Source organism: Hylobates moloch, unplaced genomic scaffold, assembly GCF_009828535.3.
Source record: "Hylobates moloch isolate HMO894 unplaced genomic scaffold, HMol_V3 SCAFFOLD_23, whole genome shotgun sequence".
Lineage (NCBI taxonomy): Eukaryota > Metazoa > Chordata > Mammalia > Primates > Hylobatidae > Hylobates > Hylobates moloch.
Genome location: NW_026652298.1, coordinates 40,310,420 through 40,325,453, shown reverse-complemented (window position 1 = coordinate 40,325,453; position 15,034 = coordinate 40,310,420). Strand labels below are relative to the sequence as shown.

General features: G+C 65.9%; 5 protein-coding genes across 20 annotated transcripts in view; 2 read left to right on the top strand and 3 right to left on the bottom strand.

Annotated features, from left to right (window-relative positions):
- The window catches only part of MAPK8IP3 (mitogen-activated protein kinase 8 interacting protein 3), a 62,175-nt gene extending 59,431 nt beyond the window's left edge, over window positions 1–2,744 (top strand). For all 11 annotated transcript variants that reach the window (XM_058434220.1, XM_032145114.2, XM_032145113.2 and 8 more), the window contains 6 exons: window positions 20–191; window positions 261–374; window positions 525–563; window positions 655–834; window positions 933–1,082; window positions 1,159–2,744. In XM_058434220.1, coding sequence (XP_058290203.1) covers window positions 20–191; window positions 261–374; window positions 525–563; window positions 655–834; window positions 933–1,082; window positions 1,159–1,280 — 777 coding nt within the window. In that variant the 3' untranslated portion in view covers window positions 1,281–2,744. The remainder of the gene's footprint in view (window positions 1–19; window positions 192–260; window positions 375–524; window positions 564–654; window positions 835–932; window positions 1,083–1,158) is intronic.
- Window positions 2,745–2,779: 35 nt separating this feature from the next.
- On the bottom strand, window positions 2,780–4,613 carry NME3 (NME/NM23 nucleoside diphosphate kinase 3). 2 transcript variants are annotated; one of them, XM_032145127.2, is made up of 6 exons: window positions 4,535–4,613; window positions 3,941–4,042; window positions 3,721–3,851; window positions 3,511–3,612; window positions 3,322–3,434; window positions 2,780–3,207 (listed from the first exon to the last, which is right to left on the bottom strand). In XM_032145127.2, exons 1-6 carry the CDS (start codon window positions 4,611–4,613, stop codon window positions 3,090–3,092), a joined length of 645 nt encoding a protein of 214 aa, XP_032001018.2. In that variant the 3' UTR covers window positions 2,780–3,089. The 2 variants fall into 2 exon arrangements, with proteins under 2 accessions (XP_032001018.2, XP_032001019.1); XM_032145128.2 differs by having other exon boundaries at window positions 3,330–3,434.
- On the bottom strand, window positions 4,343–6,145 carry MRPS34 (mitochondrial ribosomal protein S34). Its single transcript, XM_032145129.2, has 3 exons — window positions 5,240–6,145; window positions 5,053–5,095; window positions 4,343–4,961 (listed from the first exon to the last, which is right to left on the bottom strand). Exons 1-3 carry the CDS (start codon window positions 5,558–5,560, stop codon window positions 4,669–4,671), a joined length of 657 nt encoding a protein of 218 aa, XP_032001020.1. The 5' UTR covers window positions 5,561–6,145; the 3' UTR covers window positions 4,343–4,668.
- Window positions 5,251–9,188, top strand: EME2 (essential meiotic structure-specific endonuclease subunit 2). 2 transcript variants are annotated; one of them, XR_009211860.1, is made up of 9 exons: window positions 5,669–5,915; window positions 6,146–6,282; window positions 6,700–6,795; window positions 7,487–7,578; window positions 7,761–7,854; window positions 8,013–8,128; window positions 8,245–8,434; window positions 8,516–8,786; window positions 9,142–9,188. XR_009211860.1 is itself a non-coding variant. In XM_032145119.2 (8 exons), exons 1-8 carry the CDS (start codon window positions 5,669–5,671, stop codon window positions 8,684–8,686), a joined length of 1,143 nt encoding a protein of 380 aa, XP_032001010.1. In that variant the 5' UTR covers window positions 5,251–5,668; the 3' UTR covers window positions 8,687–9,188. The 2 variants fall into 2 exon arrangements, 1 of the variants encoding a protein (XP_032001010.1); XM_032145119.2 differs by having other exon boundaries at window positions 5,251–5,915; window positions 8,516–9,188.
- Window positions 9,152–14,973, bottom strand: SPSB3 (splA/ryanodine receptor domain and SOCS box containing 3). 4 transcript variants are annotated; one of them, XM_032145123.2, is made up of 7 exons: window positions 14,892–14,973; window positions 13,746–13,883; window positions 10,839–11,016; window positions 10,539–10,726; window positions 10,351–10,453; window positions 10,152–10,277; window positions 9,152–9,848 (listed from the first exon to the last, which is right to left on the bottom strand). In XM_032145123.2, the coding sequence occupies exons 2-7, from the start codon at window positions 13,869–13,871 to the stop codon at window positions 9,502–9,504; spliced, it is 1,068 nt and encodes a 355-aa protein (XP_032001014.1). In that variant the 5' UTR covers window positions 13,872–13,883; window positions 14,892–14,973; the 3' UTR covers window positions 9,152–9,501. The 4 variants fall into 4 exon arrangements, with proteins under 4 accessions (XP_032001014.1, XP_058290208.1, XP_058290207.1 ...); XM_058434225.1 differs by lacking the exon at window positions 14,892–14,973 and adding an exon at window positions 14,367–14,876 and having other exon boundaries at window positions 9,160–9,867; XM_058434224.1 differs by having other exon boundaries at window positions 9,161–9,867.
- Window positions 14,974–15,034: the final 61 nt, after the last annotated feature.

Here is a 15,034-nt window from a genome sequence, read left to right as displayed (position 1 = left end):
GGCAGCCATGACTCCACAGAAGTCATTTGACGCCCACCCGCGGCGGGAGAGCCAGGTGCGGCAGCTGGCGTGGATCGGCGATGGCGTATGGGTGTCCATCCGCCTGGACTCCACCCTGCGTCTCTACCACGCACACACGCATCAGCATCTACAGGACGTGGACATCGAGCCCTACGTCAGCAAGATGCTAGGTGAGGGGCCACGCCAGGTGGGGCGGCGGGGGGCTCAAGGCCAGCCGCCCTGACCGCTCTCCCCCACAGGCACTGGCAAGCTGGGTTTCTCCTTCGTACGCATCACGGCCCTGCTTGTCGCGGGCAGCCGGCTCTGGGTGGGCACCGGCAACGGAGTGGTCATCTCCATCCCCCTGACAGAGAGTGAGTGGCCTGCAACCCTGCAGGGGCAGTGGTGCTGCCAGAGGTGTACGTGGGTTCACAGGGTGGCTCTGCAGGGCCACCTGGGAGGGTGCCTCGCTGCCCCTACACTGACCGCTCTCCTCTTCTCCCATGTTCCTCCCATGTCCCCAGCTGTGGTCCTGCACCGAGGCCAGCTCTTGGGGCTCCGAGGTAAGCCCAGCCACCTCGTGTCCCCCCACGGGAGCCTCTCCCACCCTCCATCTGTATGTGGGCTCAGCGCCTCTGGGTTCTCTCCCTGCAGCCAATAAGACATCCCCCACCTCTGGGGAGGGCGCCCGTCCCGGGGGCATCATCCACGTGTACGGCGATGACAGCAGTGACAGGGCGGCCAGCAGCTTCATCCCCTACTGCTCCATGGCCCAGGCCCAGCTATGCTTCCATGGGCACCGCGATGCCGTGAAGTTCTTTGTCTCGGTGCCAGGTGAGGCTGGGCCCCTCCTGCCATCCACATCCCCTGCACGCCAGTGGCCGCCGCCTCCCCCAGGAGGCCACTGTCCTGAATCGCTTCTGCCATCCCAGGGAACGTGCTGGCCACCCTGAACGGGAGCGTGCTGGACAGCCCAGCCGAGGGCCCTGGGCCAGCTGCCCCTGCCTCGGAGGTCGAGGGCCAGAAGCTGCGGAACGTGCTGGTGCTGAGCGGTGGGGAGGGCTACATCGACTTCCGCATTGGTGAGCGGGGCCCAGGGACGGGGCTGAGGTTGCGCGTGGGGGGAGCCTGGCCCTCACTCTGCTGCTTTGCCCACAGGAGACGGAGAGGACGACGAGACGGAGGAGGGCACAGGGGACGTGAGCCAGGTGAAGCCCGTGCTGTCCAAGGCGGAGCGCAGTCACATCATCGTGTGGCAGGTGTCCTACACCCCCGAGTGAAGCTGCTGCCCTGCCTGGCCCGACCTGTACATAGGACCCCCGACCACCTGACCCCCGCCCGCCCCGCGGGGTAGCCAGCCAGGCGCCGCCGCCCCTCTTCTAACCTCTCAACCTGCAGCTTTCACCTGAGTCTGGCCCCTCCAGCGGGCAGGGAGCGCGGGGATGCCGATCAGCTGGGAGGAGGAGGGGAGGGGTGCTTCCACCCGAGGGGAAAATGCTCTCGGGACAGTTTCCCAGGCAGCTCCTGGCCAGCTTCCAGCCCAGAGTCCTCAAGTCCAGGGCACCTTGGGCCCAGCGCAGGTAGAATCCAAGGTAGTCCTGGCTTTACCCTGGGCCTCCTACTCCCCAGCACCCCTGGAAGAGGCAGGGGCTCCCCGCCGCCGAGGCTGCCTGCCCTGGGCCCACCTCTGCATGCTGCTCATGGGGCCACCCTGCCTCCTGGGCCCTCACTCTGCCTAGGGGAGCTGGGCCAGGCACTAGCCTTTGCCCAGGGAGGTGGGCCTCAGGCTGCCCAGGTGCCTGCACCCCAGCCGGCCTTCTCTGGGGCCTCCCCGTCCTCAAGCCTCTATCCTCTGTCTGTCCCCACCCCAGCTGTCCCCTGCCCAGGGAGCTGGCATGAAAGCACGAGGCCCGGCTCCCTGGGGCAGCTGCTTGAGAAGAGAGACTGCTACCCCCTCCTGCCCATGCAGGCAGGCTCTCGCCAGCCCCGTTCTGACCCGTGTGCCCCCCAGGCTCTGCCTGGGCAGAAGACTCACCTTGGAGGAGCGGGCCCTGGAGTCCTGTCCCTCCCAGAAGCCCCCAGGCTGGGATTTCTCAGGCTGCCAGGGCAGGCCCAGGCGTCTCCGGGATCAGTCCTAGGACGCAGGCTCAGCCTCAGGTTGATGGGGGATGATGTGTTCCCGGGGCCTGCCTCCTGCACGGGGCTCCACGGAGCCCAGCTCCCAGACACGCTACTAAGTGCCTAGGGTTGCCCGCTGTGGCCTGCTCCCAGGGAGCAAGAGAGGCCACCAAGCAGAGGCCCATGGGGCTGAGAATGGAGCCGCCCCCAGCCGACTCCAAGCCCGTAGAGGGCAGACGCCACCCTGGACTGCTCTCCCTGCCCAGCTGGGCCTCTCTGGCTACCCCGACCTTCCAGGCCCACTGCACTCCTGTCTGGGAGGCCCTGATTAGGGCAGCCCAGCCCCCGCGCCCACCCCCAACCAGAGAAGCACAGATCTTGGGGAGCTGCCCCACAAGCCCCGCTGGCCACCGAGGGCTGCAGCCGCTGCGCTGCCGGCTTCTCCCCACCACCCTGCCACCTCCACTGTGATGTATGTCCGCTCCCTCGTCTGTTCCCCCAGGATTTCGAAGTGACTCCGGGCTGAGCAGTGGGGCGGCTGGGAGAGGGGTGACGATTCTCCTCAGGCTTTGGCCCTGCAAGCAAACCCACATATCTGCTCTGTATGTAATAAACGTCTTAACGTCGTAGCTGCCTGTTCCTGGGCCCAAACCGACACGAAAACGAGGACTTCACTTTATTATAAAAAGAAAAGTTGGATCACGCTGGGCTGGGCACCAGGACAGTGTCCTGGCACGTTTCCAGGTGAGCCGCGCAGGCTCCTGGAGTAGCTCCTCGGGCACGAAGCCCTGTACACCAGGGATTGGAGAGGCCCGCGCCACCCTGGATGCAACGTCCTGACAGGTGGATGGAAGTTCAGCAGCGCATCCAAAGGGATGTTCCCAGGGCTGTAGGGTGGGGCCAGAAGCCCGGCCACCTGGGCCCTGGAGGAGGCTGGAGTGTGAGAGCCTCTGCGACGCGCACCTGCCGGGCTACTCATACAGCCAGTGCCCGGCGCTGTCCTCCCAGCACAGGAGCTCGTCTGCGCGGAACCAGAGCGCGATCTCGCGGCGGGCACTCTCCACCGAGTCGCTGCCGTGAATCAGGTTCCTGCGCGGAAGAGGCGCGCGTGAGCGCGGGAAAGAGACCTCCAACACGGGTCCCACGCAGGCCGAACTGGGGGAGGCCGGACGGGGCTGGGACCGTCCCCGAGGCGGGCCTTACTTGCCAACCTCGATGCAGAAATCCCCGCGGATGGTGCCGGGCGGGGCGTCGGCCGGATTCGTGGCCCCGATGAGCGCCCGCGAGGTGCGCACCACGTCCAGCCCCTGCCATACCTGTGCGAGCGGACGGGCGCGGTATCACGCGGGGGTGGGGGTCCCGGGGCCGCCCGCCCGCTTCCCGGGTACTCACCATGGCCACCACCGGCCCGGAAGCCATATACTTGACCAGGCGGCCGTAGAACGGGCGTTCACGCAGCTCGGCGTAGTGCTCGCGCAGCAGCTCCTCGGAGGCCTGCGGGAGGGTCAGGCCGCCTGCGCCCGCGCCCGGCACCCAGGCATCCCCAGGTCCCCGCCCCCCGTCCCCCCACACCGCGCCCCCGCTCGCTCACCGCGCCCCCACCTGCACCAGCTTCAGCGCCACCAACTTGAAGCCCTTCCTCTCGAAGCGCCGCACAATCTCGCCCACCAGCCGCCGCTGCACGCCGTCCGGCTTCACGGCCAGGAAGGTGCGTTCGTGTGCGCCGGTGCAGGCTGCGGGGCAGGCGGGGACGGGGCATCAGGCCGGCCCAGCACCGGCCCAGCACCGGCCACTCGCCCCCGGCCCGCGCCGCGCCGCTCACCTGCGGGGAAGAGGTTGGCGAAGACGGTCAGCACCAGGCAGATCATGATGGCGGTGCGGGAGCGGGATCCGCGGGGCGGGGCGGTGGCGCCCGGGGCGGGGCCTGCACTTAAAGAGGCCTGGTCAGGGCGCGGCGGCCTCCGCGGGGACGCTGCTTCACTTGCACCCCGGAACCCAGCAGCCGTGGGGTGCCGGAGGGCAGCTGCGGAGGCCAAGTCTCCTCCAGTAGCTCGGACACTAACTGTATCCCCCACAACCCGCCCAGGTGGTTCCACCCACGCGGCGCCCTGCTCCGCACCGCCCAAACCCCCGCCCCGCGCCCCCAGGCCAGGGCCACGACCACAGCGTCAGCCCTTCTCTCCCCGGCCCTAAAGACAGCGCGCAAAGACACCACAACCCGGGGTACTTCTTTTCTCTTTATTCCCTTTCACAGCTTCTGCCGGGATCCAGGCAGAGAGAGCACTAATGGGGGAAAGGGAGGCAGCGCTTCCCGCTTTCCCCAGCGTGGGCCCTCGGAGTTGGGTGTGGGGGCAGCAAGGCCAGAGGAAAGCCACAGGTGGCGATTTGCCCCAGCCCTCCCCACTAAGATGCAGACCCTCAGAACACGTCGCGGAAGGTGAGCTCCCTGCTCCGAGGGGCAGACTCGGGTGTAACGCGAAGACGGTTTCTTTCATCAACAAGGTCCCCGCTGGCTCACAGCCCCTCAGGCCACCCGCTGGTTCTGGCATTCTAGACGGGGGTGCCCTTGGCCCTTCCTTTGTCCTCCTGTTTTGCAGGGTAATCCCAGGGTTCCATGCGTATCCTCTGCACATTCAGCATGGGCTCCTCGGTGCTTGTGTCTCCATTTTTCTGTCGTTCTGCGATAATCATGGCCCGGAGGAGCGGCGGGTAGGGCACGGAGGCCAGGCTGTCTTCCGGCGCCGGCGTGAACGCGGTGAAGGCCTCCTCCTCGTGCTTGGGCACCAGCCGCCAGTCATGGTACATGACGTGTTCGATCTCCCGCGCCTCGCTCTCCGTCTTCCCTGATGAAGGAAAAGAGGCGTGCTGCACACACTTGCTGTGCCGTCGGTGGTCGGCATCGAACTGCCGCGCACCCGCTCCCCCGAGCCTTACCTTTGAAGGTCAGGATGCCCCAGGCCTTCCCATGGTCCAAGTTCTGCAAAGCCAGAGAGAAGCGGGGTCAGCTCGCAAAGCTCTCGGCCCCCGAGGTCAGGAGGTGGGAGCCTCAGCCACGCAAACCTGCAGGGAGGCGGGGAGACCAGGCGGCTGCAGGGGCGGGGTGCGGACGGGGTGCACGCACCTGCGCCGTGTAGTCGGGCCGCACCCGCGTGAGGCGCCAGTAGCACGGCTCGTCGTGCTGCCACAGCCAAGACTTGCGCGTGACCAGGCGGCCCAGGCCGAAGAGCGGGAGGCGGCCGAGCAGCTGCAAGAGGCGGCTCTCGCGGCGCACGTCGGCCCAGGCCCGGACCGGCAGCCGGCGTCCAGAGAACGGCCGCGTCAGGGTCTCGTAGTCCACAGCGTAGAGCTGCGAGTCGCGCGGCCTGTTCAGTTGCTCCCGCAGGGCACGCACGCGGCGGGCCAGCTCAGCAATCAGCCGCGGACGCACCTTCTTCCGCGCCATGACAGGTCCGCGTCCTCAGCGCTCCGGCCGGAAGTCACCGGAAGAGGCCGGTGTCCCAGGCTAAAGTGTTCGGGCGCGGCCGGAAGCGAAGAAGAGGTCGGTCCGGCCATGGCGCGGGTCGGACCCGGGAGGGCGGGGGTCTCTTGCCAGGGCCGGGGACGGGGAGGGGGCGGGAGCGGTCAGCGGCGACCTCCAACCTGGGAGATCTCAGACTCCGACGCTGAGGGCTCCGCCGGCTCGGAGGGCGCCGCGAGAGCCCGGGACCCAGCGGGTGAGCGCAGGGCGGCTGCCGAGGCGTTGCGGCTGCTGCGGCCGGAGCAGGTCCTGAAGCGCCTCGCGGTGTGCGTGGACCCAGGTGCGGCGGAGGGCACGGGCGATCCTCGGGGTAGGAAAGGCCTTTCTCCGCCAGGCGGCGCCCTCCGTCCGACTGGGCGGGGCGCACGCGCCGAGGGGCCTGGAGCCGGGCCCGCCTCCCAGTCGGGGGTTTGTGCCGAATGCAGACTCCCCGCTCCGGGCACCCGCCCAGGTAGGGCGCTCGCGAGGGTGGAAGGAAGCAGTGACCGCGCTCCTCTCCCCCGGTCCCAGCCATCCTGGAAGACGCCGGTGCCGACGTCCTGATGGAGGCCCTGGAGGCCCTGGGCTGCGAGTGCCGCATCGAGCCCCAGCGCCCGGCCCGCAGCCTGCGGTGGACCCGAGCGAGTCCCGACCCCTGCCCCAGCAGCGTGAGTGGTCGCGGGTTCCCGAGGGCCAGCCCCGAGTTGGCTGTTTTGCTTCCCTGATTTCAGCCCTGGAGCTGTCCCTGAGGCAGCTGCGCTGGGCCGTGCGCGTCTCGCGGATGGGTAAACCAAGGATGGAGAACGGGAAGTGGAGGTGCCCAAGCCGTTCTGCTGGTATAGAGCCGAGCTGGCTGGAGAAGGTTCCGTCCCGAGTCAGGCTGTGGTCAGGATTCCTGCCGGCCCCAGAGACCTGGCCTGAGCTTGGCCTTGGCAGGAAAGGGAACACTGGGCTTCTGTAGAGCAGGCCTGTCAGGGCCTGGGCTTGGCTGGGGCCGCGAACCGCATTGCTGCTGGACTGGCCAGGCAGGGCCCCTGGGCACCCGGGGTTGAGACAGGCAGCAGCGCGTCCCCATGTCCCCACAGCTGCCTCCTGAAGTGTGGGCTGCAGGTGAACAGGAATTGCTGCTGCTGCTGCTGGAGCCCGAGGAGTTTCTGCAGGGCGTCGCCACACTGACCCAGGTGCTCTGGTGGTGGCGGTAGTCCCTCTCCAGTTAGGAGGGGTGGGTTCCCAGCCGGGAGGCGCCTGCTCCGCCGGTCCGTGCCCTTGTAGACAGGGCTGGAGGGGGCATGGGGCAGGCCAGGACTCCTCTCTGATCCAAAACCGTAGAGGTTTCTAGGGTGAGATGGAGGAAGCTCCTGGGCACCTGCGGAGGCTACAGCTGCTCCTAGAGAGTCCTGAGAAGTGTCAGGAAGCCAGGGTCTGGGCAGTAGGCTGCAGGTTTCGTCCCCTGACAGCAGACAGCCCGGCCCCTGCCTGCGAGGAGCAGTGCTCAGCTGCTTTTGCGCCAGGTAGTGTGGAGTTAGGCTAGACCCCCTGCCAGGTCCCTGTGTCCAAGGATCTGTGTCTCTCAAGCCCCTGCTTTGTGCTAGATCAAAGCTAGGCTGGAGTACACAGGTGGACCAGGATGAGGGGCTCAGTGGAACTGAGATGTGCCCAAGCAGCCACTCCAGGGTCTCCTTAGCCTCCTTGGCCTCGTGGGAGGCACAGAGCTGGTTTGCTCAGAAGGGGTAACGGAGCAGAGGCTCCTCTCGGCACCACTGGCTCTTTCTCAGGCTTGTTGTTCTTCTGCAAACCAGCTGTGGCCTGGTGGCCCATGGCCGTGGGCCGCAGCCTCCCGTGAACAACTGTGCCACACGTTCTCATCTTCAGATCTCTGGCCCAACCTGCTGGGTGCCCTGGATCTCCCCCGAGACCACCGCCCGGCCCCACCTGGCTGTCATCGGGCTGGATGCCTACCTGTGGTACCACTCACTCTTATGCCCACAGCAGGGCTGGCTGGGACGGGGGTTCAAGGGAGGTGGGCACACTTCTGGGGTTGCTGTGGCACAGCCGATCCCACTTCCCGAGGTGGGCTCTGGCAGAGGCCAAGCTCAGGCAGGGCCGGCCCCATGGGGAGCGGGGAGGAACGGTCACCTCTGCTCAGGTCTCGCCAGCACGTTTCCCGGGGGACACAGCAGCCAGAGAGCCCGAAGGTGGCCGGTGCCAAGGTGGCCGTGGGCTGGCCAGAGGTGGAAGAGGTGAGGACCTGTCAGACTGGGTGAGTCAGGTGGCCTGGGTCCCAGTGATTCGGCGCTGGCTGGGTTTGGTTCCCAGCGTGGTACATGGGGCAGCTATCAGCTGTGTGTCCCGGGGAGCCTTCCTCTGGGTCATGCCCACCAATTTGCCTCCTCCCCAGGCCCTGGTACTCCTGCAGCTCTGGGCAAACCTGGACGTGCTACTGGTGGCCTCGTGGCAGGAGCTGAGTCGGCACGTGTGCGCCATTACCAAGGCTCTCGCCCAGTGTCCCCTCAAGTGCGTGATGCCAGGGCTGAAGGGGGGCAGGATCACCTCAAGGTGGTGGTGCCCCCCTCCCCGGCCTCTAGGGAGCTGCTCAGATGAGGTTCTGAAAGGCTTCTCCCTGTCCCCAGGCAGTACCGGGAATCCCAGGCCTTTTCCTTCTGCACAGCAGGGCGCCGGGCAGCCGGCGAGCCAGTGGCAAGAGACGGCGCAGGGCTGCAGGCAGCCTGGCAGAGGCAGATCAGGCAGTTCAGTCGGGTCAGCCCAGCCGTGGCTGATGCGGTTGTCACAGCCTTCCCCTCCCCCCGCCTTCTGCAGCAGGTGGGCCCCTCCCTCCTCGAAGCCCTCCGGGTGCAGAGGCCCCATCCCCAGGCGCCCTCTCATGCCTTTGCCCGCCCCTAGGCGCTCGAGGCCTGCAGCACGGAGTGGGAGCGCATGGGCCTCCTGGCCAACCTTCCTGTGCTGCCCAGTGAAGGCGGGCGTCCCCGCAGGGTGGGGCCTGACCTCTCCCGCCGCATCTGCCTCTTCCTGACCACGGCCAACCCTGATCTCCTGCTGGACCTGGGCTCCTGACCACACGTGGGACCACCAGGACAGCATGCAGCCTTGGGGACAGACCAGACACCCTGGGCGGTGGGGGAGGACCCTAGCCACATGCGGCCCCTCAGCCTGGGTGGGTTCTCTGGCTGAGCAGGTCTGACCTCAGGGGGAGGGTGGGTGGTTGCAGGGGAAGTTTTAGGTAGCTGGGATGAGAAGAGGGGCTTCTGGCTGGCAGGTGGCTGGTGGTTCCTGTGCTGAGTCCTGAACACAGGCCACAGGGGAGCTCAGCAGCAGGGCTGTGTGCCCCCCCACACACACTCGGCAGGGACCAGAAGGCAGCACCAGGGCCCCACTGCCACCTGGAGGCTTGGGGTGTGGCACCCTCAGCCAGAAGCAGTAGGGGACGCCCAAGGATGTGGAGGGGCAGTGAGGCCTGGGAGAAGGCCCAGGATGCTCACAAGCCCGGCCTCTGCATGGATACGTTTCAGCTCCCACCATGTGGGTGTTAGACATCAACTCTACATTTATTGACGGCGGGGCAGCCGCTGACAGCATGCAGAGCAAGTTAGGAAAAAGCGAGGCCCGGTGGGAACAGCAACGCGGGTTCCACAGGCTCTCCTCCTCGCAGCCTCCCACAAGACCTGGGGCTCAGCGCAGCCGCTTCCCCACCCAGCACAGCAGCAGAGGGGCCCTAGAACCCCCACAGAAAGGACTGTCCCAGCCTCGGGAGCAAGAGATGGCTCCCTCCAGACGGGCCTCATCCAACTCTGCCCTGGAGTGTGGCTGGAAGGAAGGGACAGAGAAAACGGCTGTCCCAGCCCAAGAAGGCAGTTCCACTGGGAGGTGAGTCAGGTCCGGCGGCAGCGCTTCCTCTGGCAGGGCCGAGGCTCGCGGCTGCTGGGGTGGGCCGAGGTCGCCGCCTGGGGATCGGACACCGGAGCCTTGCGGCGGCTGCAACTCATGCTCAGGACCCAGCCCAGCTTGTTGTATAGCACCTGCTTGAGGCCTGGCGGCAGCGGCAGACCCTCCAGCGTGTCCCCCGAGTCTGGTCGCAGCTGGCGCAGGCGGTGGCAGCAGAGGTACTGGAGGGAGGTGGCGCTGGCGCAGGAGCGGGTGACCTTCATGCTGCTCCGGGCCGCCGTGGAGCACACCATCGGGTAGAAGCTCTTGTTCCACAGCTTGGTGGCTGCCACACCTGGAAGGGTGGGGCCAGCCTGAACCCCAGGCAGGGAAGGGGCCAGCTATTGGGCGCAGCCCCTCAGACCTCATGCTGCAGTCACCTGGGTGGGACAGCTGCCACAGCTAAGGCAAGGCAGGGTACACGCGCAGGCCCTGCCACTCCAGCCTGGCCTCACTGTCCCACCCCCTGGGACCCGGGGGCCTCAGGCTTCTGGGAGGAACCCTTTCAGGAAACCTCAGTGTCCACTGGGCTGGGGTGGGGTGGCCGCCTCCCTCAGGGTGACCGCTGAGAGGAGCTCAAATCCTGTGGCAGCCTCACCTATGCACTTCCTATTCTTGAAAAAGGTGAGCGTGCCATGCCAGGTGTCCAGGTGTACGCCAATGATGGAGCCCTGGCCAAACCGCGACGAGAAGCTGGTCTTGTCGCCCTTGTGGTGGAGGAGGCCTGGGGGCAGCCAGGATTGCAGTGAGCCCAGGAGCTCCAGGCTCAGCCCCGCCCCACCCTGGGCCTCACGCACCCGTGTAAGAGAGGCCCCAGCTGTCCTCATCCCTGCCCAGCAGGCTGCAGAACGTGTGGCGGTATTTGTCAAGGTCCACATCCGATGTCCCGATGCCCACCATCTAGGAACGGGGGCCAGGCAGAGGGCACAGGGCTGGGCTGCTGGAGCCAGGTTCCCCAGAAGCACCCTGGGCCGAAGCAACTTACCATGTCGGTGCCGTAGACGGGCGAGGTCATCTTGATCTCCCAGAAGTGCTGGCCCTCCCCCAGCTCCTTGGTGCCCCGGATGGCCGCTGTGCCGCAGCTGTACTCCATGTGGAAGCTGACCTTACGGTTGTCACAGCTCAGCAGGGTAGCTGACGACTTATTCAAGTCATCCCAGACCCAGTCGAAATCTGCAAGAGAGGCCCAGGCTGGGGCAGCCCTGAGAGCTCCATGGGGCTCTGCCCTGCCCGCCCCCAGGCCCGCCCGCAGTGCAGTCCCAGCAGGGGTGGCCCCCACGCTCACACTCATCTTCCTCTCCGCAGCGGCAGTCCTTGCCCCGGTGGGCCGAGTGCAGGCTGCTACAGAAGGAGGCCTCACTCTGCCCAGCACAGTCACAGAAGGACTCGCCGGTCACGGGCACCGCACTGGGGATGGATGGCGGCAGCGCGGAGCACTCGGGGTCAGAGTCCGAATCGCTGTGCTGGGAGAGAAGGGCCGGCTGTTCCTGCCTGTCGCCCACTCTCTGCCCTCTCACCCTTGCCCTCTGCCAGCCCAACCTGAGTCTCTTCCTCCCCTATCCCTGACCCACCCAGGAAAGGATGGGGGTCCAGGCCTCCAGGGACTTCACAGTACCCCGAGCGCATGGCCCAGGCTCCTTCCCAACAGGCTCTAGCTCTGCCCCATTCTGCATGACCAGGAGGGCCCCGGAGGCCCAGCCACTGAGCAGCAGCCAAGGCCGCCTGGCCTCCAAGTGGTTTCTACATGGTAGATGAGCCCCAGGCCCACCCCACCTGCCCAGAGCTGAGATGGTGTGGACACCTTCCCTGCTAGGCCAGCCCTGCAGGGGCCCCCAGGCAAGGCCACCACCCCTGCACCAGGCCCAGCTGCTGCCACCTGGCCTCAGGGCAGTCCCCACCACACTGTGGCCCAATGACCTTCCTGTTACCTGAGCAGACCTGGCTCACCACAGGGTCCTACTGCCCAGTGCCCACTACAGGCCCCGCCCCTCCTGGTGCAGGTTTCAGCTGTCACCTCCCTGAGGCTTCTCCAGCCCCTTCGTCCCTGTTCCATTTTTCTTCTTTTGCTTCACTGAAGTTCTCCTTGGTCCTGATTCTTGGCCTCCTCCCACCAGAATGTGAGCTCCTTGTGGGAGGCGGTGCCCCTCCCAGCCTCCTCCCTGTCACAGGCTGTGTGGGGGTCACCCAGGGGCTGAATGGACCAGGGGGTCAGCAGGGAGAGTGCTAAGTGGCGGGGTGGGGGGCCTGTGGCAGAGGCCTTGTGACAGTGAGGGTTGAGGGCTGGTCCAGAGAGGTGATGTGACCCCCAGGAGAAGCCACAGGGGACCATGACATGGGCGCCACCAGCTTCCAGGTGAACGTGGACCAATCCAAAGCCAGCTTCAGGGCAGGACACTGTCCTCTCTAGAGGGGATGGCCCCACCCCACCGACAAGGCAGGCCCAGACGACTCTACCCCACTGCCTAGAAGTGCGGGTCCCCAAAGCCAGGGGAGACCCCGAGTCAGGAGCCCGGGCACAGAACTGAGCACTTGCACTGCAGGCTCAGGGCCAGGCTCCCTGGAGAAGGAGACAGACTGAACGCCACTGCCTACCTCCTGCCCACAACGCACTGCAGGCCCATTTGGTGACACAGGACAAGCAGCACATGTGTCGGGCACTGCCGAGCCCGCAGGCACGCCTGCATGCCACAGCCACGAGCCTGTGAGGCTCAGGACATGTGACCTGCAGGAGCTGGAGGCGGGCGGGAAGGCAGGTTGGGGCCTCTCCCTGGCTGGAGCAGAGAGCTCCAGGAGACCCCAGGACAGCCCCCACCCGGTGGGTAAGGACCCTGTTTCCCAATTTGCCCCCAAGGCCTAATGGACCCACCGGGCTCAGGGGGTCCTCACTCCCAGGACACCTGGCTGAGCCTGAACAGCAGCGCAGGGGAGCTGTGGCAGCAGAGAGCAGCGCCAGGCCACGCAAGCAGCCGCCCCGGAAGGACACGGCCCATGATGACAGAGGACAAGTAGCATGCGTGTGTCAGACACTGGCCTGGCCTGTGGACACGCCCGCATCCCACAGCCATGACCCTGCGAGGCCAGGAGAGGCTGCTCCAGGACACATGACCTGTGGCAGCTGGAAGTGGGGCAGGAAGGCGCAGCCACACTCCTGCTCTGGTCCCAGGCAGATCTCAGGAAACCGACTGGGAAATCACCCCCCACAGGGACCCCCACCCCTCCCAGCCTCACTGCGCCCCATCAGGCCAGGCAGCTGCCCTCAGGGTCTGCCAAGGCGGGGGTCAGGGGCCATGGGTGCAGGTAGCTCTGCCTGCAAAGCCCACAAGCACATCAGATCACCTGGGCTGCAGACAGATAAACACCTGAGCTGTTCTGAACACCTCAGGTTCCTGGCCTCCCTGAGCAGGTGCAGAAATTTTTCAAGTATCAGGGTTTTTTTGTTTGTTTGTTTGTTTTTAACACACATATATGTGAATAAAGAGTATCTGTTTGTAGTGGCAGAAGAAGCGTCCGGTAGGACAACCAGCAAGTTAACAATGGTCACCTCCAGAAATGGGCTGGGTAAACCAAAGAATCTTTTTGGTTTTGTTTTTTCGAGTCAGGGTCTAGCTCAGTCACCCAGGCTGGAATGCACTGGTGTGATCATGGCTCACTGCAGCCTTCATCTCCCTGGCTCAAGCAATCCTCCCAGCTCAGCCTCCTGAGTAGTTGGGACTACAGGCACGTGCCACCACGCCTGACAAATTTTTTAAATTTTTGTAGAGACAGCGTTTCACCATGTTGCCCAGGCAGGTCTCAAAACTCCTGGGCTCATGTGATCCTCCAGCTTCAGCCTCCCATAGTGCTAAGATTATAGGTGTGAGCCACAGTGCCCAACCCCATAGTGGAGAATTTCTGTTGAATGAACCAAAAGCAACTGCCAACCTCTCCATACAGCATGTGTTTCAGAGGAGAAAGCGCAGTGAAGAATGCAGGGTGTTCTGGGGTCCTGTCACCCCTGAAGCTGTGTGTGTCCTTTGTCAAATTAAAGAGTCTTACTGAATGTGGTGCATCTAGGAGACAGGCCCAGGGTTGGCCTGGTCCTCTGGCCTCAGAAGCATCTTTCCCTCCGACTGATTCCCTGTTCAGGTAATGCCTGCCTAGGGCATCTCCACACCTTAGGCCAGCCACGTCCGCCTCGCCCGCTGGGACCTACCTGCCCATCAGAGTCGTAGCCCCAGTTAGTGGAGCCTGCTAGAGCCACGGCCCGGGCATCTGCGTCTCGGCGGGCTGCACTCAGGACGAAGTGCCAGGCCCTGCTGTTCCGGGGGCGTCTGGCCATGGTGGAAAGAATCTAGAAGAAAATACAGGCTCTGGGCAAAGGAAGACTCACAGCGCTCCCAGCCCTGAGCTTCCAGGCTGGGCCACGGACCCACTCAAAGTGGGGACTGCAGGGGCCGCACCAGGGCCCCAGAACGCTTCAGGAGCCCGTACCTCACTCCAGGATCTGAGCAGCTCAATAAAACCTAGGTAGATCCTGTGAAACGACACCCAGACACCCATGACTCCGGAATGCGAATCCCAGCCCCTCTCTCCGGCTCCACCTCACGAACCTGGGCTCCGCCCGCCTGTCCCGCAGGCATCTAAAACCTCCACTCGCTCCTCCTCCGTCGTCCAGTTTGACAAATGGCATCTCCGGCCTCCCAGTTCCTCATGCCAGAAGCACGGTGGTCACCCCTCCCCGACACCTTCCCCTCATGCCCTGCCCGACCGCCGCACCCGCCTGCATCCTCCTCCCGCCACCATCTCCTGGGCCGCGCAGCTCGCCTTCCCCTACCGCCAGGGCTCCTCGTGAAACGCAAATCTTAAAATCTGCTCAGCGCTGGCCGCTGTTTTGGCATAAAATGCAAAAGGCTGCGAGGGCCAGGTCTGCGCTTCCCAGGCCACCTGCCTGGCCCCTCCCTCGCCAGCTCCGGGGTTCCCGCCCTGCGCCCCGTGGGTTCCGCCTCGCCTTCCAGGGCCGACCCCTGCGCCGGGCTCGCGGCTGACAACGCCCGCTGGGCCCCCGGGTGGGGTTCCAGGGAGGCCGGGGCGGATCGCGGCGCCCGGACCGCCGAACCCTGCCCAGCCCCAGGCGAGCGTGGGTGCAGCCGGAGCCGCCCTCCCCGGCGGCCGCCCGGCCTGGCTGTCCCCTCCCGCGGGCGCGCGGGTTCCGGAGTCGGCGGCACCGGGGAAGCCTCTCTCGGGCGCGGCCCTCCGGAGAGGAACAAAGGCGGCGCCCTGGCCGCGCTGCTACCGCCGCGCCCACAAGGTCAGCGCGCCCGCCCAGAGCCCGGGACCGCGGCCCGTGCCCGCCGCTCACCTGCAGTCCCCGCTGCGCGCTCCGCCGGCCCGGCCCTGACCCACTTTCCGCCCGGGAGCAAGACGTAAACAATCCCCGCCCCCTGCGCCCATTGGCTCCGGCGGCGAGGGGCGGGCACACCTGTCTCGGATCTTCGGAGGAGG

What these genes read in the sequence shown, in the direction of transcription:
- SPSB3 (XM_058434224.1), bottom strand. Translation starts at nt 13,871, where the DNA reads ATGGCCAGACGCCCCCGGAACAGCAGGGCCTGGCACTTCGTCCTGAGT. An exon ending in CTGCGGAGAGGAAGATGAGT is followed by an intron (nt 10,727 to 10,838) that starts GTGAGCGTGGGG and finishes CCTCTCTTGCAG; the next exon opens with ATTTCGACTGGGTCTGGGAT. An exon ending in CAAGAATAGGAAGTGCATAG is followed by an intron (nt 9,868 to 10,151) that starts GTGAGGCTGCCA and finishes CCTGGGGTTCAG; the next exon opens with GCTGGCCCCACCCTTCCAGG.
- MRPS34 (XM_032145129.2), bottom strand. Translation starts at nt 5,560, where the DNA reads ATGGCGCGGAAGAAGGTGCGTCCGCGGCTGATTGCTGAGCTGGCCCGC. An exon ending in GGCCCGACTACACGGCGCAG is followed by an intron (nt 5,096 to 5,239) that starts GTGCGTGCACCC and finishes CTGGCTTTGCAG; the next exon opens with AACTTGGACCATGGGAAGGC. An exon ending in GGGCATCCTGACCTTCAAAG is followed by an intron (nt 4,962 to 5,052) that starts GTAAGGCTCGGG and finishes TTCCTTCATCAG; the next exon opens with GGAAGACGGAGAGCGAGGCG.
- EME2 (XM_032145119.2), top strand. Translation starts at nt 5,669, where the DNA reads ATGGCGCGGGTCGGACCCGGGAGGGCGGGGGTCTCTTGCCAGGGCCGG. An exon ending in CCGACCCCTGCCCCAGCAGC is followed by an intron (nt 6,283 to 6,699) that starts GTGAGTGGTCGC and finishes ATGTCCCCACAG; the next exon opens with CTGCCTCCTGAAGTGTGGGC. An exon ending in GCGTCGCCACACTGACCCAG is followed by an intron (nt 6,796 to 7,486) that starts GTGCTCTGGTGG and finishes TCTCATCTTCAG; the next exon opens with ATCTCTGGCCCAACCTGCTG.
- NME3 (XM_032145127.2), bottom strand. Translation starts at nt 4,613, where the DNA reads ATGAAAGAAACCGTCTTCGCGTTACACCCGAGTCTGCCCCTCGGAGCA. An exon ending in CGCCAACCTCTTCCCCGCAG is followed by an intron (nt 3,852 to 3,940) that starts GTGAGCGGCGCG and finishes CCTGCCCCGCAG; the next exon opens with CCTGCACCGGCGCACACGAA. An exon ending in CCGGGCCGGTGGTGGCCATG is followed by an intron (nt 3,435 to 3,510) that starts GTGAGTACCCGG and finishes CCGCTCGCACAG; the next exon opens with GTATGGCAGGGGCTGGACGT.